Source organism: Cygnus atratus, chromosome 15 (genome assembly GCF_013377495.2).
Source record: "Cygnus atratus isolate AKBS03 ecotype Queensland, Australia chromosome 15, CAtr_DNAZoo_HiC_assembly, whole genome shotgun sequence".
Lineage (NCBI taxonomy): Eukaryota > Metazoa > Chordata > Aves > Anseriformes > Anatidae > Cygnus > Cygnus atratus.
Window position 1 is genome coordinate 8,105,255 of NC_066376.1, and position 22,795 is coordinate 8,128,049.

At 35.7% G+C, this 22,795-nt stretch overlaps 1 protein-coding gene across 1 annotated transcript; it reads right to left on the reverse strand.

The window, feature by feature from the left end:
* Positions 1-142: 142 nt before the first annotated feature.
* LOC118249163 (putative short-chain dehydrogenase/reductase family 42E member 2) lies at positions 143-15,135 on the reverse strand. The gene is made up of 13 exons (XM_035548876.2): positions 15,043-15,135; positions 13,676-13,796; positions 12,589-12,821; positions 9,876-9,971; positions 9,436-9,496; positions 7,388-7,506; positions 5,883-5,958; positions 4,630-4,712; positions 3,950-4,087; positions 3,192-3,257; positions 2,350-2,413; positions 1,929-2,002; positions 143-684 (listed from the first exon to the last, which is right to left on the reverse strand). The coding sequence occupies exons 3-13, from the start codon at positions 12,814-12,816 to the stop codon at positions 481-483; spliced, it is 1,209 nt and encodes a 402-aa protein (XP_035404769.1). The 5' UTR covers positions 12,817-12,821; positions 13,676-13,796; positions 15,043-15,135; the 3' UTR covers positions 143-480.
* Between the last annotated feature and the right edge of the window lie 7,660 nt (positions 15,136-22,795).

Sequence of the window (22,795 nt, forward strand, 5' to 3'; positions counted from 1 at the left end):
TTTCTTTTTTTTATATATATTTCCCAGGTCTTCATAATTCCTCACACAGCTGTAGCAGCGGCTTCATCAGAGCAGTTTCTTCATTACGGCCACTACCTTGCTACAGCACTGCAGTGCTACAATGGTTCCTCTTCCAATTTCTTATGCTCCTGGATTATCATTTTTAGAAAGATATTCTCAGTATGAAGTAATCCATTAACAAAGATTCATTAAATCTCTTCCTGCACCTGTTGGTGGTGAACTCCTTTGATTTTGTGACACTCCTTTGCTTTTGTCCTATGAGAACATTTCTTGATGTGCTTTGCATTTTCACTTTTGTTTGTTTGTTTGTTTTTAAGATCAGAGAGAAGTCATCACAGTGATAAGAATAAGGAATAAGAACAATAAATTCCATAGTGACTGAGGAATATACTATGACGAGATCATTAATACTCAGAAACAAAATCAGTTTTTCTGGAACAGGTGGGTAGCTATTTGGTTTTAGAAGAAATAAAGAATCATCAAACTTAATAAAAGCCCAAAAGCAAACAACATTTTAAGGAATGTATGATCTTCTTGGCAAATAGGTCTTGTTTTAAGATAATGATCCACAGAATCAGCTAATGAGAATTTCTTTGGTTTGTAACCAAGTTGATTTCGTGCTTTATCTATTCGGAAAGTGTGAGTTACGGTAACGTTCCACACCTAAAATCCAAAAGGACAGTTATGGAAGTGACTTTAATATCTCTTTTTTTAGAACTTGGATGAAAATACGTCATCAATGATATTCCAATGGAATTAAAAACATGAATAAAGATAGACACTCAAAAATGTACATATTTTGGAGTCGGATTCTGTTCAGAGCTAATAGAATGAGTTTACGTAGCTGACAGATAAAAAGCCAAAGTTGTGTTACAACATTCTTTGTGGACTGGGTGGAAAAGCTGTTTATCACACTTATTTCTCACTTATGAATTTAAGATCTACAAGTAAGCAAGTAAGATAGAATTAAGGAAATCCCATGCAACAAATCAATGCACTTCCCTCAAACTAGCTCATCTGTACACAGAAATATGTAATGGAATTGGATGACTATTGGGGGAGAATGGTGTGGCTTCTCAACTGTGCAGAAATGCACATCTAAGGACTGGAAAACATGCCCTTTTGGATGATTATATCCTCCTTGTCTAAAAGCAGGGTACCTGTGAAAGTGCTCAAGTTGCACAGCCTCAATGATTTCTGCTTCAGATGGAGAACTAATGTAGAAATATAAAAACAGATAGATAAACTGTGGAATAACCGAAAAGCTATAGTGTAAGTTAATAAGGTCCATTCAGTTCCTTCAGTGTCCTATTATGTTACTGCTACAATACAGTAAGAAACTAGATGACAGATTAAAAGTATTTTGATTTATATTATAAATCATAATATTGTATAAACACATAAGTTAGATAAAAATGAATTTGTCCAGGAGTTTTGTTTGTAGGAAATTGACTTCTCATTCCAATTTAGAATTATTTTAATGGACTTTCTAGTTATTGGCTAGCCCTATATTATGACTGCTACCACGCTGAATCAAAATCCTTGCTCTGTATTCTTGGACCACCTTCCTTTAACAATCAGTTCCACAGCATACGACTGCTCTCTGGAAACAATGAAGTGCCTGTTTTCCTCGTTGTGCCAGCTCCATGTCAGTTGCTCTGTCTTGCACCCCTACATTGTCCCTCTGGATGACCTAGTCTTCAAGTACAGATTCATTTCTGATGATTTTATAAGAGGTAGTCAGGATGGCATAGAAAATGAGGCTACAAAATGACTGCCTATGCCCTGAATGAGCTAAGTCCTGAGCAGAAAAACAGAGCTCTAATATCTGTACAGAGGGTGTATCACATATTTCATGAGAATTTTCATCAGAAATATATAAACATTCTCTGTCTTTAAGTATTTACCTCATTCCTTGTCAAGAAAGGTGTAAAGATAAAAACTGGCTTTAGTGCCAGGTGCAGATACTCCATCACAGTGGCTGTGAAAAAGAAAATTAATGAGACAGCTGGATAACAATAAACTGAGATAATGCTGACATTGCACGTCCTGTAATTCATAGTGATATCAGAGGATGCAATGAAGATACTGCAAGGCAGTATTTAATTTAAAAAGTAAATGATGAACTCAGTTTATTAATAGCCTTTAAACCTTATCTGCTACTATTAATGCCAAATGGCATGATTATTATATTAATTATAATAATGTTAAATTAGATAAGTTCTACAGTTTTGGCCCTGAATCTTATAAAACCATTACGCAGCCTTACAGACATTAGGAAAAAATTAAAAAAGCATAATAATCAAGTACGTAGTTTATTATTTTTACCTGCTATGTGAACCAGGAGAACAGGAATATGTATCCAGGGTTTCCTATAGCCTAATTTTTCAAACTAGAAAGGGTATAAGAGAAAAGAATAACAGAGAATTTGTATTGAATTGAGGGTGTCAACGAAACATGAAAATGGACAAATAAATATTGATAAAATATATCTAAGCTTTTCCAGTTAATCCTCCTATCAATACTGGTAGTAAGAAATGCAATTGAAACCCACAACTACTCGTTCTTTGGCGTCCACCTCACACCCTTCAAATTGAATTGGATGGTAAATAGGAAACAATGCTATTTCCAAGGAGCCAGTGACTGAGATGGGAATACTTAACTATAATTAGATACAGGCCCATAGTTCTCCTGAAGTCAGTTTTCTGGAAGTCTTTTCTGTGTTGGCATTGCAAGATCAAAACTTTAGCAAGTTCCTAAAATCCCAGCTGGCTGGTTATAATGTTGCCTCATTTTAGCTTTTAAGATGTGATTCTAAATGGCCTTCTCTTTTGTGTTGCAGCAGATAGCATAACAGAGAATTAACCAATGGCTATAAATCATCTCCCAGATACTAATAGTAGAAGTTTTCATGCACTATGAGCTACCTCTTAGCTAAATTCTCTTAAAATAATAAGGGCCAAACTCCACAGATATGCATATGTAAAACTTCCTTAAAGCCAGTGGAATTTTGGAATATGCTGGGAGAAAAGGGCAGATTTTAAGTTTAATGTTGGATAATTCAGTAATTAATGTGCATTGGACTTCAATTAGTTAGTACAGTCTTTTAGTTAACTACTTGATTAGGGCCCATATTTTCAATTAAAGCTAAATGTGTGTGCAATACATACTAAAGGGACTATCCATTCGGAAAATATGACATTTTCGCCATCGTGTATGTAATATGCCTGTCCACTCTGTTAAAGAAGCAGAAAAAAACAATTAGAAAACCACTATACATAGGATGGCATTTTGTTTCTTTTTCAAACCCACCTATCTTTATTGATTTTGTGAATAACATACCAGCATACATTCAGTGAATGTACACAACAAACTACCTTCAACAAACTACCTTCATTGAACTTCATTGTGATTTCAAACAAGTCTCATACTTTTGGGTAACCCCATGGTGGTAGTAGAGTTACCGAGGATTAATGATGTTGTAATGTAGATCAGAGCTTGGTTTCACTTTGTAGTAACCCAACTGTTATGTCATTTAGTCTTTCACGATATGTAGAGGACAGAATTATCTTCATGAATTTAACAGAGGTAGCTACACTCATAGGATGTTAATGAACAGCTTTTTAAGGTGTGAAGCTGCACACAAGTTTTGAGAATTTGGTAGTCAGGCATTGGAACAGGTTGCCCAGGGAAGTGGTGGAGTCACCGTCCCTGGGGGTGTTCAAGAAAAGGTTGGACAAGATGCTTAGGGACATGGTTTAGTGGGTGACATTGGTGGTAGGGTGATGGTTGGACCAGATCTTGAAGGTCTTTTCCAACCCTGATGATTCTATAACCTTTTGAAGAACCTTTGATCTCAAAACATCAAAAAAGAAACTTATTTGAGAGCTAAGGCTACTGGGATAGGATGTTTATACTATCTACTTACTGCTACATAACCCTTCTCGGAGGTGAGAGCCTCAGCAGCTAGTAAGTGAGCTTGTACTAGGTTTCCTATGTGAACCCAGTTCATCTGAACTTTGTGATTCCCAAACTTGAAGTTAAATAGTCTCCGCTGGATATTTATCTGTAGAAACAGAAAAGGAAAAAAGAAAAAACTATGTGAAGTGTTTCTCTTTATTATGCAGAATAATTTATGCATTTTGTCTCAGCCTGAATGCTTAGAATTTTCTATATTTGTGCACAATTACAGCACAAGAAAAAAACAATGAGCTGATGGTTTTATAAATCAAGGATGGTTGCACTGATATGTAGTGGTAAAATAGAATGACATAACAGCATTTGAGACTGTACTGTTCTGAAGCTAGGAAACATATTTAAAAGTACTATTTTCATTAAACGATCGGGGATTCAAACCTAGGTATTCTAACGTTGCATTCCATCTATGCATTTTTTTTTCTCTTCATTTAAAAGCAGAGCTTGGTCCTTTCCATTTCTACAATGCCCATATCATGCTATTTGTTATCCTGCATCATATGACCCATCACCAAGCTTTCATTACAGTTTTTCTGGAAGAATTATTAAGACCTGTAGTCAAGGTACTTCCTCTCATGTTATGCCCTTACAACTAGTTGTAGTGTCCTCCAGAGCTGACTATATAACACATACAGCTACTCGTGGCAGGTGGCGCTGTTCTTCTGGTCCATATATGCCTGGTGGACGAAGCACACAAGTATGGAGCTTATCACCTCCTTGGAGAGAGAACAAAATGTGATTTTCATACAGCTTTGATATCAACATATGGCAGGCAAACCACGTATATTGTCTAAATTTTACATTGTGAAAGTAAAGGATCAGTCTGACCATTCTACGTGATACTGCCTCCTAGTTACTTGTTTTCATCTCTGTATAAAATTGAATTCAATAGTAGTGAAAGATCCTGTTTTAGCAGCCTTGAAAACTGAATCCCTCTGACCACAGAAGTGTTTAACTAGGAACAGGACAAATCAAATTGTCCTATGTCTATGCCTTGTGCTTGAATGACTTTTTGTTTTTGTTATAGATAAAAGTTTATAAAATACTTCATAATTGTAAACACAGGCAGTGTTGGAATATCATTCAGTTCGCTATATTTAGACACCTTGCTTGCTTGCAGCTTGATGGCATCACAAAGGAATGAAAGAGGTCTCTTAAACAGAGGCTTTCAAATTAGTTAGAATATTCTAAATTAAAATTAATACTTTAAGCTCTACATGTCAATCATTAAGTACAGTGGAAATAGGCACAAATCCACCTTTTGTGGGGGCAATTTTAACATGTGGCAGGCATTTTCTCAGTAGTTAATCAAGGATGCTAAAATTGCATCCACATGTAATGTTTATTTGTCAAATTTCAGTTCAAAGAAGTTGGTAACAGTAGCAAAATATGTACATAAAAGCAAGGATAAATATTTCCCTTGCCATATACAGACAGATTTTAGTCATAGCTATTCATGAACATGGGACTTTAGAAGTCAACATGGCCCTGATATTGCCAATCTGTTTAAGAAGCAGCAATTATTCTTGCAAGATACCAGCAAGCTCCTGGGAATTATAAGAATGACCTTATCGGACAGTGCTTAGTGCTTAGAAGCTCAAAGTGATAGACAGAATGGGTAATAAAAGCACAAGTCCTATATTTGTTGTAAAGTTGGTAAACTTTTTAAATGTTTTGAATAATTAAGGTTAAATTTGCTGAATTTTCCCATCAATTTTTTGTATACAATCTCATATGTGTCTGGGTATGCACATACAAAAATCATTGTTCACTGAAGGTAGGATTATTTCAGTTTATTTTAAATAACCTATTTATTGATAAATCAGTAAACAGAGAAAGCAATAGCACTACTGATGATAGGAGAAACCCAAATGTTTTAGATGTACCTTTGAGCAAGGTTCCATTAGCAGCAAGAACCATTTGGTCTGCAATTGCCTTCGTTCTAGAATAATGATTAAAATGCTATAAAGAAAGGCAGAATATGATCAACATTTTAATCAACATTATTGTATTTGTGAAGGCAAATTTACTGTTTATACCTGATAACCTCTAAATCTAGCCAGCTTGTAGACATCAGCTGAGTAAAATAAAACTAGAAATAACAAGATATGGCACTGGTATATATCTAGGGAGACAGATTCTTGTGACAAAAAGAATTATGTAACTTTTTGTGCTGGATGTACTGAAAAAAATAATATCAAGTCAAATATTCTCTTTGGTCATATAATTTTGTTTTGAAATTGGATTTTTTTTAAACAATAAATTAAATATGAAATGAAGGGTATGGACGTTCCAAAAATGTTTCAATTTCCTATTGAAACTATTCATATAATTACAAATAATTATATTTTATATAATTATAATGATTTATAATTATATAGTTATAAACAATAATCTCCCAACTGTATCCTCTACTATTAACTTAAAAAAAAAAAAGTACCCAAATGTATTAAATAGGATTCTGGACACAGAAGGTTATTTATAAGACTCTTGAATTTCGTATTGTCGTGCTTTATATTGAAAACTATAGCTAAAAATTACACCACGGAAAGTCTTTATACTCTCAGGTGGCTTAATCCATCTGCTCCACCTTCCTTCCAGCCCCATCTACCTCTGCTGGTTGCTATTTCATGGTCACTGTCAGAGAAAACATATGATTAGGGCTCAGACACAATGCAACTAACTGCAAATTCCTGAAATGCTTTCTTAGAAGTCTGAGGAACCATGCAGGCTTTGCACAAACTGACATTTCCAACTAAATATTTTGGGAGGCACTAACTGAGTAGTAGTCAATCCTATTTAGGATTCCTGGACAATGGATGTACAGACTAAAATTATAGCTCTTAACTGCAGGCAGTGTGCTGGGAGAAGGAAAGAACAAATGATGAGAGTGGCCAGAATGCACTGAGCTCCAGATTTCAGCTAGAAAGCATTCCATAAATGATCATAGTAAAGAAGGAAATAGTATTTCAGAGTGTGAGGTGATGTAAGAAGGCAGCAAGAAAGCAAGGTTTAGGAACTTCAAAGAAGCGAAAATGAGTGTGCATAAAGATGTGGAATTCAATATTTAGTAATATTCTTCAGCGCAAACAAATATTTACATAGCAGATGGTTCCCCGAAAGCCCTTCCTGTAAAAATCTCCCTGTTAAATGACAGATTCCACTTTTCTTAATCATTTCAGGTATTTTAACATCCCCTGGTTACAGCACATTAAAGTAACTATGATTTGAGTATCTCTTCATTGACCACAGGTCAATTTTTATTAATGAAAAATAATTTCATAGAATTTAAACTGAGCTATAGTAAAACAGCTTCTGCTTCCAGACCAGCCTTCATCTAATCTACCCATTAGAGTACAGCAAATGCCATGACATCACATGAACAAAATACCTTTTCCAGTGGAAAATATGGCACAGTTTCTTCATCTCCTTCTTCAATAGTATTCCCTCCAAATACCACATTCACCGTACTGGTATATATCAGTCTAGGGATATTTCTTTGTTTGCAGACTACAATGGCATGCAAAATTTTGTTTATAACAAAAATAAAGAGTGAGAAACAACATATGAACTGGAAAACACTTTTTGCAAACAAGCATTACATTTACAGAAAATATAATATTTTATTTTTAACATTAATTTATCATGTAATATAATCGTATCTTTCATTCAGGTGGAATTTTTCATCCCAAATATTTGCTGTTTTAATATTACGTATCATGGTCACCAAACGTTTTATATACTTGCAGCTATCATATCTCCACGGGACTGTAGTCATCAGCTGGATAGAGGAAATCTCTTGGCAGGGAAAAAAAAATCCACCTTTCCTTTGAAACATTTCTTAAAACATATTCATTTTATGAGATGAATAAAAAGGAGATGAGTTTGATCTTGTGATCAAACAGTATTGAAAACCCTATGCTTCTTTGTAGGGGTAGTACTGTGGACAGCAGCCTCCCTGCAGACCATTATTTTTGCCCTTATTTCATCAGTGAGCAGGAAGCAGTTCTGCTTTTTGTCCCACAGTTTCATGGATGTCCCTGCAGGTAAGTAGACATATAATAAACTGTGCTAGCTGTCTCCAGTGTGTGTGCGTGTGTGACAAAACTCTATTTGTGTCAAATCGTTCATAAGTGACAAATAGCTAACAAATGTTAGCAGGAAACATACACTGTCAGTGTATAATCAGAAGTATGTTAAATACACATGAAATTAGTATTATTTCCAAAACAAAGCCTTAATTATGAATTCCAATCAAGAGTAAGATGTCTAAATTCTGCTGCATATATGTCATTGCAAACTTCAATAACAATAATTTTCTTTTATTTGGCAATGTTTCTAAAGTTTTAGTGAATTAATATTTACAAAGCTATGAGAGAATTTTTAGAATCTACACAGCAGTCAGACCAATTGGCTCATTTTGGAAATAATGAAAATATTGTTGTTAATATTTGGAAGAAAACACAATCATAAAATATGTTATTAATATGTAGGTTAAAAGGGAACCTCAAGGTTCACACTCCTCACAGATTCTTACTTTGTTGGGAGCCTATGAGAATATGACAGGACATGTTTCTGTAGGTTCAGAGGTTGGGGCAAGAATAAGGGAATATGTAGCATACTTTTCCTTTTAGCTCATTTAGACCTTTACTCGCCTACCACTTCACTTTAATTGTTATGGCTTTTTTTTCAGTAATAATCCATAATAAACTACAGGCAGAATGAAAACGGGTCTAAAATGAAACTGCTTTTGCCATTTTGCCTTTTAGGTTTTGAGGGAAAAGCAAAGAGAAAGTAGCTTTGGCATTTACAATACACTTTGAAACATTCTTTCTGGAGTTAAATATACAAAAGGAAATGTGTTGACATTTTACTGAGACTTTAGTTAAAAAACAGTATATATTAGAAAGGAGTCATATTTAGATAGGGGTTAACAAGGATAGATATATTAATTTGGTAACATAATAGCTAAATATACTTAGGATATCTATAGCACCTAGATATTTACAATACAACAAACAGTACAATATCTCTCATGATATTTCTGTGAGGAAAGAAGATAATTCTTCTCCACTGAATAGTGAAGGGACAAGATAATCAGTACATGGAGGAGAGTTTAAGTTGGTCTGCCATGGAATTAAGTCGAGGTTGAAAACCTATCCTCAGTCGAAAGTAGTGGCAAATCTACCAGTTTTAATGGGACTGGAGTTTCATTCCATCTAAAGAGTTCACTTGCTTCATTAGAAAGACGACACATTTTAAGTCTGTTGTATGTATCAGGGTTCTGCACACCTAATTTTACATCATACTCTGAGAGCCTCTTTTAACTGCCAAGTGAACACTGGAAAAATCCAATTAGAAGTTTTTTGAATTCAGTTGATTCAGTTACAAAGAAAGTTAAAAAATTCAGGTGAAAAGAAAGAAAGTCTAGGTACATACCATCAATTATTATTTTTGTGCCACCGACATTTATGGATTCAATCTGTTCTTTCTTTTGAAGCTAGAAATAAGTTTGCACAAACTCTAATTAATTTATCAAGTCACATTCACAATACAATTGTTACAATTGCTAGATCTAGAATAGCTCTGGCCTTTTTTCTGTATATGTGTTACAGTTCTCTGTCTTTCTGACATACAGTGATTTCTAGCAGTTTTCAATTTTATTGTCTTGTTCTTGTCTGAGTAGTACATTAGTTTCATGCTTTGACATTTATTACTTAAGGAACACCTCCCTCGTTCCCTGCACAGATGACTTGACCTTTATAACCAACTTCTGTCTCACATAAAAATCCTTTAACCACACTCTTGACTCCTGTATGGAGACAGATCTCTGCTCTTACAAGAATAAAAAGAGAAAGTATTAGGAAAATTGTACTTGCTTGTTCTAATCCTGACATTCCACAAGCAGCCACATGAAAAACACAGTCGGCCCCTTCACATGCTTTGAACACTGCATCATAATCCCTCACATCACCCTGTAAAATGAGAAAAAAATGGGTTTTGACTGGTAAAGCTCGTTACATTCTCCATACAATCAATATTAACTGTGGACATTAACAAAAATCTCAAGTCATTCTAATCGATTTTTCACAACCCCCAATTAGCATTAAATAAAACATCATTAACAAGGAGGAAAATCTGTGACTAAGAATTTTGTTAGTATTTTGTTGCAAAACAATGATGACTCTTGTTGGACCCAATTAAGACGCGTATTTTCACACTTAGTCTTGTAAGGTGGCAAAACTTGTTGAACTTGAATGGGAGCAGCATATGCTTGAGGGCTAGAGAATCAAGCCCAAATGACAATAAATCATAACAGGGAGGGTTCAGCTGTTTACCAAGGAATCACCAAATAAGAGAATCCCTTTTCTGTTAGCAAACACACCTTCAGATCTGGCTTGTGCAATCTGGACAAATGTCTCGTTGCCCATATATGCTTTATTTTAAGCGCTTGGAATGACAACTTTAATTACACTTTTGTACAGGATTAAAACTGAAGAGTACACACTATATGCACTTAATACTGTATAAGTTAGTGTGGTATTATAATCACATTATGACATGAATGCTGGACTGTTTAAATACACACACACAGTATTTAGTAACAAATGCTATTCTGTGTGTAGAATATTACACTGCATTTTTGTATACCACGTAGTACTATATGAATAATACTCCACATACATACAGATTTCAATAAAAATTGCACTTCTTTAATGAATTATGACATTTTAAAATATTAGATATTATTTAATTTACTTTGATGAAATTGATAGAATAATCACAAAAGATACGGCTAGAGGTAAGACTAAGAGATCATCCAATCAGTTTTTAACTCAACTTTTCATTTGAGGTTGTAAAAGTATTTCACAATTAAGGCTGACTTACACGTCCTACCTTCAATCAAATGCTGAAATAGCTAATCAGTATAAATAATATTAGCAATCTCCAAATCACTGATCAAAGCTCAGATCTCTGAGGTGACCTATTACTTTGTTTACTCTGTAGTTCTATTTTCTAGGTAATTCACCTGTAATTTATACTATTTTTTTTTACATTAAATTCTAAAACAACTGTTCTCAGAAGACTATTTGAGTCTGATCTCTTGATTAACTTTAAAAAGTTGTAAATTGGCATCAATGCACCAACTCAAATCAAATTATGTGGGTTTACATCATTGACAAATCAAATCCGCAGTTTTTGAATGGTTCCTTGTCAATACTCTATCACTGTGCCACATTCTGTAAAAGCTGTTTTTGAAAATAAACATAAGAACAGCGTTCTGGGTCAGACTAGAGGTCTACCTAACCCATTATTCTGCCCAATGCACAGCTACACAGAGCATTGTCACATGTCCCCCCTCTGCCTCCCTCACGGCTTTCCCACATGGTGACATAGCTAGAAAAATCAGCACCACCTCAATAGCCCCTGGGACAAGGATCCTGTGATCACTTTCAACTCTACCGTCAACTTTCTAATTCTTGTGGTGGTGTTGAAGAGCTCTTAGGCTAAATATCTGGACCAGATCAGCTGGATGATACCCTATGTCTATCTAGAACTTGTGTAAGATGATGGGAACATGCACAAAGTGCTAGTGCATGCCTGTGTACCCAGACCCCCAAACCTGAGTTGATGAAGCAACTGTGAGGAGTCCGTGTCTCCCAATATCAAGGAGTAGTGGTGGATGCTGTCCTCCACAGATGGTTGTGAACCACAAAATATTTGAGGCCTCTTTTGTTCCCCCCATTTTCCAGACATAATAAATACATTTATTGAACTGTTAGGAATCAAGAAGCATCAGTGCTCATAAGTGGATGCCCCGGTAAGAGCAGAAACAGGACAAGCATGTGACATTTTACTCCAGAATACTCTTCCAGCCTCCAAGTATTTTAATTCAGAAGATTTCTTGAGTCTAATTTAACTTACCTATTTAATAATCTCCAACAGAAGTAAACTTTTAGTAAGACTTTGTACAAGCATTTTTCCCATTGCATGAATGAGAAAACAACCTCTTTTTGTTTATATTGAACCGACTCCTCATTTCATTTAATGGCCTTTCCTTCTTGTACTTGAAAGAACAGTGAACAATCAGTCCCTAAGCCTCTCCATGCCTCTCACAGTTTGAAGATCTCTCCCACTCCCAAGTCATCTCTTTCCCAGTCTGCAAAGTGCTAGTTTCCTTAATCATCCTTTGCACGGAATTCATTCTCCGTATGTAATCATTATTTCACTGTCCTTCTCTCACCTTTTTACTCCAAACAGCTTGCTTGAGCAATAAACTTTGTCACTTCATTGCTCACTCCTTCACCTAGGTCAATATGAATGTGTTAAATACCAAATCCCAATACAGGACTCTTCAGAACTTCACTGGTGAAATTGAGAGAAGTGACCACTTGGACTCCTCCTGCTTGCTGTCTCTTAATCAGTTATTTATACATGCAAGAACCTTTTACCATGTTCATTAAAAGCATTTACTGAAAAACCTTCAGCAAAAATTCCTAAGAATTCTTGCTATTCTTGCCTTCTATACTAATATGCATAGAAGTAGTATGATTTTATTTCACTGCTGTTAAATATGTAATTTCAACATACCTTGAAAAAATCTGCTCCATTTGGAATTTCCCACTTAGGTTTCCGTACATCAAACAGAACAACGGCAACGCCTGACTTAAGAAGAGCACATCCCAGATTATATCCCAGGTAACCTCCACCTCCTGTCACCACTGTCTTTCTGCTTTTAACCAGTGGTTCAGTGTGCTCAGTTAGTTTGCTCTCACACGGTTGGCCCCTGTGGAGCTCCTCTGTAGACCGTTCTTGCATCACAACTGCAAGATAAAAGGTCTCGTGAAAATTCCCGCATAGTACTCTGTGATCTACACAATTTCAGTAAGTTTCACATTACAATGACTGTACTATTTTTATTTATACATATTTTATTATCTTAAGATGCTTAAAGTGTATAAAGTGACAGCGCTTTGGTGACAGTATTTCTATGTACAATGAGTAATGTGTCTGACTACTTTTACATTCAGATATAGTCTTTTCCTCTTACCTAAAAGTTTCATGTTACGTAGATATAAAGAAAAAATATAGAATTTTAGAGACATTATAATTACCTGAACTTAACAGGTATGATTATATTTTTGAATGCTTGGTATATCAAACATTTTACCCTTGAAGACTCCCTGACTTCTGATATATTAATGTCAAATAGATGTTAGCCCACTACTAGTCAGGAAAAAACAAATTAGAAAAGGAATATAAGAAAAGACTCTGCTTTTTAAGTCCACTTTATTTCATGTTTAGGTCACAGTTATTCAGTAAAGACAATAACTCATTACCACTTAAAACTTTTTTTTTTGTTACATAGATGATACGTTTAATTTTCTGTTCAGTTCTTTCCAACTTTTGTTGATTTTTTTTTTTTAATCAGGGCATTCATATATACAGCTAGACCGACAAGGAACAGCATGCGTAGACCACCTGCTCTGTGGGTTCATCTACTCGGGAAGACTGATTAGAATATCATTCTAGGATAAGCAATTTCACAAGAGTTACCTGTCTGCATGCTTTCTTCTGTATGAAAAGTGAGTTTATTCTACAATAATTGCTACCCTTTAAAAATGTACTCAAATTATACAACTGAAATGACTGGTATTCCAAATCATAATATACTTACAAGAAATTACTGCAGTTAATTTTCCCACCTAGACAGCTCCTATTGTCTTGATTCCTTCCATGGCCTTTACACATTAGGATCTAGGCTCTTAAGTCCCCAAACAAATCCAGAGTACATACACCTAAAATCAATCAAACTAAGTCACTGTAAAGTGGGAGGCAAACTGGGTGCCTGCCACTCTAATTTAGGAATATGGACCCAATTCAGATTATTATGGTTCTCTCATAGTTGGAGTGGGTCCTGATAGCAACATCCCCATGCACAAAAATAATTGCAGAAATCTTACAGCAGCTGGGCATAGGTTTGCTCTCAGTCATTTACACCAGGGTTCAGCAGAGACAATACAGAACTGGCCATGATTAGCAACTGTCAGCTGCATCACTTCCAGGATGACAAAGAAATACTAGAAGAACAACAAAAAATGCATCCCGCAGCATGCAGTTACAGATTATTTTGCCATTGCCTAGTTAATTTTTTATATTTTTTTGTCATTTTTCTTATTTTCTGCTTCACTTTTTGGACTTCAGACACAGGGAACGAAGTAGCAGATTCTCCACGCTGTTATGCTGTTTCAACACAATGTCAGCTCATTAAATTCAATGAAACAAATAGCAGCACAAAGTGAAACTTATGAGCTCCTTATGTTGAAAAATATCCTGACATTTAAAAAATGAAAAATAATTCACATTTCCAAACTAAATTTAAATTGGAAATAAAACTAAAATAGGTACACTTCCCCTCCTAAGGAAAATAAAATTTTCATCTCTAAATCATGCTACACAGTAGCTTTAAGCCATATAATTATTTCACCTTTTCTTCTGCAAAAAAGCACCTTTTTGTACACTGAAGTACACTGACAGCTAAAGTCAAACTTGTCACGTATACCATTAAAACATTTTAAATTGGCATATATTTAAATACTGACAGCTGTCATTAATATCTCCTCATATTTTGTTTTAAGTTAGATGGAGGTTGTATCAAAAAACATCTCACAACTTTGAAGATCTTGCCAGAAATCTTTCTTAAAAAGCACTAATAGAATTAGTACATTTGTCAGCTTCATAGAATTAGAAAATTATTAACAATTTTTCAATATATACAGTTGCATATAAGAAAAAAATACATATTTCCAGAATCAGTAGCTTCCTTGTTTCTCTAGATTTTGGAAGAGCTATTCTGACTTATTCATGCATGGTTACATCCTTGCATTCATGAGCATAGTTACATCCTAGGCAGTTCATTTAGTGTGAGTTCCTCTTAGCTCCCCTACTTGCATTTCAAATATTAGAAATGCAGAAATTACTTCCCCAAAGAAAGTTAGTCAAACATTTCAGATTTTTAAAAATAGCTATAGTAGTAGTAAGTACCCGTGGTAGAATCCTGGATGTCAGTGTTATCCCCGTGCTTCCTGTCCAAGTAAGATGGTGAGACTTCTCTTTGCTGGACAATTAGTAACTTAAGGGCATCAGGTACTCTAGACAAACATCGAGATGTTCACGTGTGCTCAGGTCCTTTTGTTGTTCCTGCTCCTTTGTAGCTGGTGGCTGGGCTGGGAGCCAAAAAAGGGCAGGGCTTAATTTATACATAATTTACGTTCCTTTTCAGGAAATAAATAAATAAATAAATGAAGATCTCCACATCAGATCCTTCTAAATATCTTACTGTTACCTGGTAAAACCATTGATAAGACACTAGACAGCACAAATATACTACTGTAACATCATTCTGTAGATAAGTTGTACTAGATCACTAAAATGTCTCAGCCAGGGTTCTTGAAAAGTACAAAGAAAAAAGTTCTTAAGAAAAACTGGAGAGAAAGTCTTAGCACTAGTGTTTGAAAACAGATCTCTAAGTGTGAAACTTTGGTTGGATACATCTCATCTAATAGCAGGCTGAATGGAAGTATGTTTCCCTTCCACCTATGGTTTTCAATCTAAATTTGGATACAGAGAAGAAAGAAAAATCTTGTTTGACAAAGGTACTTCGCACTTTCATCCTGATTCTTCTATCTTCATCCCCAATCCAATTTTGTATTTGCAATGTAGGTGCAAGGTTTTGTTCTCTCACTTCCAGGATGAGTGAAGTACAGGCAGCAAACTAACTGGTACACAATAGAACAGGAAAAGACTTATTCTTAAATAGTGCATTTAAAATTTATTAATCAGTTAATTTATTATTATTATAGAAGTTCTCTGATCCTAAGATTTTAAAGCACTTTTAAAACACACATCCTTTTGCAAATTAAACAATAAGAAATCAAAGCCAACATTTTTAGATGGGTGTGTCTAAAATTAGGCCTCAAAGCAGTAGTTAAGATGCTAAAGAAACACTCCCAAATCTAAATATAAATGACTACAATTTGAAGTGTTGGCATGTTAGAAATATCTCAAGTTCATACGTGACTTTGCAATTTAAATGCAATTTAATGGTCACATGTTGACAAGGACTCAGACTGACACCTAAGCAAATATATTTTAGCATAACATATATGCACTGAAGTCCTTGTAGTCTGCATTAGAACCTTTAAATCTGTCAAGCTAATTTGCACTTCTCAGGTTGCAAAATGAGTAACAAACCCAGCTCAGAGTAAAAGCCCCAGGAGTACAGAGTTCTTTTGGTTGAGATGGTCACAGCACTCAGATTTTATCATTTTGCCTGAGAAAGAGAGTGGCTATTCCATCCATCCCTAGACTACTAAAGAACTCCTCCACAAGTCAAAGCACCTGGTCAGCATATTCGTAGCATATCTATCCCTCATCTCTCAGTGAAAATAAACAAAGACTACTTTAACTTGACTTTGGGTTCCACCTTAGCCAGAAGAGCTTTTCAGAACGGGTATTGTGTACCTCACCTGTTACTCTTATTCTCATAACACAGAAGAGAGGTGGCCATAATTTATTCACTGCATCCTGCTAAGTCTTTCTGAAAGATACAGACGCTAAAGTTACAATGACAAATGCTGCCACGTTTAGACTTAAGTTTGTCTTTGGTCTTGAGTCATAACTTATACAGTTGCCCTTTTCTACCTTTTCTCCTATAACTGCTCGAAGTTCACGTAGGCAGACAGAAGTAAATAACACAGCTGATACTTCCAGCAGATGACTGCATAAAATGCAACAGGAAGGACTACAACAGGAAGATTGCCAGTTTACACAGAGAAGGTCCACATTTCTGAAGTATCATGTTGGCTTATCAAAACGTTACTCACATCCAGAGCACAAAGCAATGTTGAAATGTAATTGCCCTGTTTCATAGAGGACTCTAGTAAGCTTACACAAGCTGATTTTACTCACATGTTGATAGATTCACTGATAAATCTGAACTGAGTAAGGGTGAGTAGGGTTCAGGACGTGAGTAAGACGAGACACTACATGTCTCCAGGATACACAGAAATACCCTTGTCCCCATTGCTTGTTCCATGGGCACGAGAGCTGAGTGTTGGATCACAGACAGGTACAGACAAGTATTAGTTCAGGGCCTAGGAGCAAGACGTGTGGAGACTGGAGGTTGGTCTCTTTCATTCAGCAGCTCCCACTGCTGTCAGAGGTGTGCCAGTTCTGGACGCAGCTGGGAAGGAGCCTGTTTGGGAATTGGTGTTGTGCTCTCTCCAGCAGTGTTGACAAGGCCTCCAGATTCTCTCTGCTGCGGCAGACTTAACAGGTGCAGGTGCCAGTATAACACACAAATTAAATATAGATTTATCCGTATGTTTAAGAAATCTGTACAGGAACCTCAATTAAATCCTGATTAGGCTGATTTTGATGAAACACCAACTAGAGATGAGCACTTTTTTTTCCTAGCTGCTTATGACAATAATTTTATGTGCAAATTTAGATATACACAGGTGATGCAATTCTCTATTAAAAGAAGTTACATGCTTTGAGGTCTTTATTAATCACATTAAATATAACTAGGGCTGATTTAACAAATAAGTAATCTCTCTATACTCTTGCAAAATGCGACCTCAATTATTTTACCAATTCTCTATTCTGAAATATTTCTTTTATCAGTTTTAAATGTTTTATTTCTCTACTTTACTGAAACTCCTTTTGTTCCTTTATTGTCAAAAGGATACATCGTTTATTTTCTTTGTATTGTTCCTTATTTTTCAGCCTATTCCTGGGCTTTTTATCATCAAAAGTAAAGGGCAAATTATGCAATAGATAACTTTAAAAGCATATTAGAAACAGAAGGCCAATCTAGACAGAATGAGCAAATAATTGTGTTTGTATTTTACCTTAAGGCCTAGGCATTTTGTTTTTTGAGCCTACTGATTAGTAGTCTCCCAAACTTAGTTTTCCTTCAGAGGAGTCATTTCTCAGGCTATTATGTTTCATAGCACTGTTTGGAGAAGGTGACACAAATCTACTTGCAAAGTTACATATCCACTACAGTCTTCAGTTCATCATTGAGGTGCAGGAAAAGACAATCCATAAAACTAGAAACAATTTTTAAAAAAGAACTAAAAATATTTGAAGGCTAAAAAAAAGTGAACCCCACAGCTATCAGGTTGAAAATATTATTTTGAATGTAACTGAAGATGAGAAATCACTAGAAGGTTTTAAAGAGGGTGACAGGATAGGAAGATCATTTTTGCAGGAACATGCCAGTTCAACCTGAGCAAGGCAAGACTGCCTTTCCACGCCACAGAAAGGGAGCAGTGCTCCAACTGTGAGGTAACAGGAACTTGCATGAGGGTTTATAATTGTGTGGAAGTTATTATACAGAAGGCAGCCTTTAACAGAGACATAACCTTAGCATGAAGAACTAGAAAGAAGTCTGAGTTAACATGACAGCCGGATGTTTGGCCTGAGTCATAGGCAGGATGGTATGCTCTGGAGTGCCGAAGGGCAGAAGAATAGCAGGAAATCTTAAGAGACTAAGCTCTCTCTTAAAGCTATGTTGAGCTGGAAATGTCCAAGCTAAGGCAAGAACACAGCAGTGAGATATGAAAGGCTGAAGTAGGCATGTGAATTGCTCACAAAATGGTTATTGAGATTATCCAGAGAAAGAAGAGAGAGCTTGATATAATTATAAAAAAAGTTAAGGGTGGTGGATCTTCCTTAGACCATATTCTGAAGGCAATTAAAGAGCCAGAGGGGAGAAAAAGGAGATGATGTAAGTGAGTCAAGGGAGAATAAGAAAGTGAGCAGGGGGCACTATATTGAAACCAGACACAATCCTGATCTTTGCTGTCCATACCCTAATATGTATGAGAATGATGAATTGGGGAAATTGCCTTCTCACCAGGAGACAGCCTCAGAAGTCCAGATAGTTAAAAGTACTGTCAGAAAACCTCACCGTTGTTTCTTTTCATCTTATTTCCTCTTACTGTAATCAGATCAAAAGCTGTTATGAGCAAAGAGGATAGTTGGCCAAATGAGGGTGTACGGTAGGGGAAAGGCTGATTGTGAGTGTCAGGAGTGATCAAAGAAGCTGCATGTTTGTGGCTATCTCCAGTGCCCTAAATTGCTGCCCTGTTGAAATGCTGCACTGCTGACTTCGGTTGTGTTCCTGTGCCTGAAGTTCTTTGTGGGAAGCAGGGTATGAGGGGATGTTACTACATCCGTCTGGATCTTCTTGCAGCATTAAATCAAAATTAAGTCATAGTATACACCCAGGCGAAAGAGCTAGGAAAAGTACATAGCCTCCCTCTGTGACTTTACAGAGCAACCAGGGCCTGAAAGAGGGAAGGACCGAGAGACTAACATTAAAGGACTGGCGTCCTTGATACATGCTGCTTTTTGCTAAATTCTCTGGAGATTCTTTTCTAATCTTGATTTTCTAGAACTTGTCTTGCTTTCATACCACAATTTCCCCAGCTTTCACGTCACTGCTTTTAGTTTCAGCTAACAGTCATGATAGCTGAAACATCAACAAATGATACGATGTTTCACATGAAACATCAAATTTAGTATAAACAAAGTATATTATAATCAATTCCTGTTTGAGTTTTTTAGTTTTAAATGATCGCATGAAAATCTTTACCACTTGACTTTACTTCTATAGAATAAAGAATAAAAAGTCCTTATGGAGAGTCTGAAGATCTGAAAGCCTGAGAGATTCTGGTAACTTGAAGGTATGGCTACTCCTCTCTAGGTTTATGTACAAGAACCAGGAGTACAACACTTAGGAGTTTTTTGTCCTCTTACTAAAACTGTCAGGAAAGCTGTCATTTTCAATAGGAAGAAATTACATTTGGCAAAAAACTTTCGTATGCACTATTTCTAATGCACTACCACTTCTTGACACTTAATGAAGAGAAAACAGTTCCACGAGAAAGAAAGAAACAAAACCCTACAGTACTCAAATAATCATCGTGAGCTGCAGGCTTTTCATGGAATAACCAGTCTAGTATGAAAATCTAAACTTATTTTTGTGTTATGCCCATTGTTCATATCATGTATCTAGTCAAAAGGTGTGAGTAACAGCAATCTTCAGTACCTCCAAGATAAGCAAAGAAATACATGTATATAAATTTAAGCTAATTGAAGTCTTAGGCTTTCACAGGCATAGACACAAGGAATATACAAGGGATGGCAAAGATCCAAAAGGGAAGTATTACTTAGAATTATACTGTGCTCTCCCACTCAGATCCCTGTAGCAATTGGATAGTGTGCTTACTGACCAATGCAACAGCATCCTATTCTGCCCCCTACTCCTTTGGTTTATCAAGTTGTGCCTCTGCATTACTGCTACTTAGCAATTTATGTTTTCTTTATAATACACTGTAACAATTTAGCTGAAATGACTACAGCATAAAAATACCCTCTAATCATTTGACTTATTAAAAAATCTGTATCTAAAACCTAAATAAGTAGAGTTGTTCAGGCTCATAAGTGATTCTGAACACCTTGTGCACTTGTTCACATCCAGCTGCCCAGCCATATTCACTACTGACACAAACATATGATTTCAGAGTGGTAAGACTGGTTTGGACAGCGTACCGAATCTCTGATCCTCATTGCAACCCCAAAAATGTCTGGAAATACCTGTTGTAGGCTATAAGTACTTTTGTAGTCACTCTCTGTGACTATAAAAATCGATCATCCTTATAAAAAAACATTGAGTCTAAATCGACAGAGAGCTGAGAGAAGTGAAGTGATTGTGGTGAGGTATTCAGGTTTTAAGTAAGATGACAGAAAAAGCATTTAAATTATAATTGAAATCTGAAGGTCTTGCAATGTTAATAGAAAAGAGGAAAAAATGGAACTCTCCTCTAAACACCTCTATGCAACTTGCTGTGCATAGAATTTTTGCTTGAAAGAGACGGGATCTGAATTTGGGAGAGGACACTGAGAATATTTATTTTTCATATAAATTTAATCAAACGCTAAACATTGCTACAGAACAAATATTTCTAAGGAATAAAATAGTTCTTAAAACTGTGTCACAATATTAATGCAAAACCAGATGTAAATTACTACCCAAAGTACGCATCATAAATGCAACATTAAGTACTTTATGATAGTACAACATTCTTCACATTCCTTGCTCATTTAGAAAAGGAAGATACAGAGGCTGAACAACTTACCTGGGGTCATTCTGCAGTTTCATGCCAGAAGAGAGAAGACGCAGATTCTTATTCCCATTATTACACAAAACGCATATTTTCTATACCTAACACAGCAAAAGAACAATGGTTTGCTAAACTAAGTTAATTTCCTCTGGGCAGTTAAGTTCCTTCTGATTTTTTGATAGGCAAAAAGACATTAAGCATTCATCATCGTGCACTTCAATAGTTTGCCTTTCATAAAGGCACTTTTTTTTCTGTATAATAACAATGCAATTACATATTTCTGAATAACAGAATAGTTACTTACGCACATATATTGTTTAAAGCGATGATACTGTGCTGTTTTGTTTCATGTTCTGCCATCTGTTAATGGGTTTTTATTTTTAATATCATCAGATACAGTATTTCTAGAAGCAAGCATATCAAACACTTTAAACATCTTTCTCAAAGTTTAAAAAATCAGGGTTTTCTATTATATTAATCAGACAGCTAGCTGCAAAGCTGAGAACTCAGATTGTTTTAAAATCCCTTAGATCTTCATTAGCAAAAATAAATATTCTCACTCCATCCCTTCCTTTTTCCTGATCTTTGTGTATTTATTTGTTTTACGATTCTACGTATTTCATCATTTCCTCTTGGAAGGAATAAAGCACACATGAATACTTCAACGCACAGCCTTGGAATGTGCCATATAAAATACTTGTCAAGTTAGGCTCTCGTTTACTCTGCATTTGTGGTTGCTTTGCATGCTGCAGAGTGATTTATATGCCAAATGAAATGGTAACTCAGAGGCTACATTGACAAGGTAGGGTGTATTACAGGAAGAAACAAAGCAACTTGTAATAGCAATAATGGGCATGCCCTTTATCGGCTCTTAGGTTTGTTAGAAAGGGGGACAGTTTGTACAACATTTAAAGGAAGGAATAAAAACTAAATGCATCATAAATAAAAACACTGCATTGTACTGAATAAAGGCATGTTTCTTTGTAGAGAACAGGGAGGAGAGTTTGCCTTCTTACATATAGGAGTCACAGAGAAAACTGAAAAATGCAAGAGCTATATATATATTAACACATGCAGATTTAAAAAGATTATGGAAGACAAACCCTAGCACGTTTCCTTTTAATTCAAAGTTTTTCTGTTATTGCACTGGAAAAGAGAATTAGAGATCATTATTACTATTACATATGTTTTCATACCCATAAAAACACTGCAGGAGTTAAGAGGGCACAGGAGGTGGCTTAGGAACGATGGAAGAGAAGGATTTATTTTGCATAATGACAGTCAGATATCTTTTAAAATCTTGTCTTAATTTCTACTAAGTTTCATTTACAATTTTCTATTTACCTCTATTGTTATTATAACCCAGAAATTGTAACATAATATGCAGAATTGTCCAAGTAGGAAAGGAAAAAGGAAACACCCTCTAAAAGACACCAGGTTCTTAACCAATAAAGAAAGAACTACAAAGTAAAGAGCCTCAGTGCCATCTTAACTGTGGCCACAATAACAGAGGAAGCCCCTACCACTGAAAGCATGTAAACTTCTAGTCTACAAGGTCTGTCTATTTTACCTATCACACTCTGGGTAGAATTTAAGATTCT

Bases quoted from the DNA above. Each gene is read 5' to 3' on its own strand.
- LOC118249163 (XM_035548876.2), bottom strand. From the start codon at position 12,816: ATGCAAGAACGGTCTACAGAGGAGCTCCACAGGGGCCAACCGTGTGAG. The intron at 9,497-9,875 runs GCAAGTACAATT...ACTTATTTCTAG, and splicing joins GAATGTCAGGATTAGAACAA to CTTCAAAAGAAAGAACAGAT. The intron at 5,959-7,387 runs GTATTTTGTTCA...CTTTCTTTATAG, and splicing joins CATATTTTCCACTGGAAAAG to CATTTTAATCATTATTCTAG.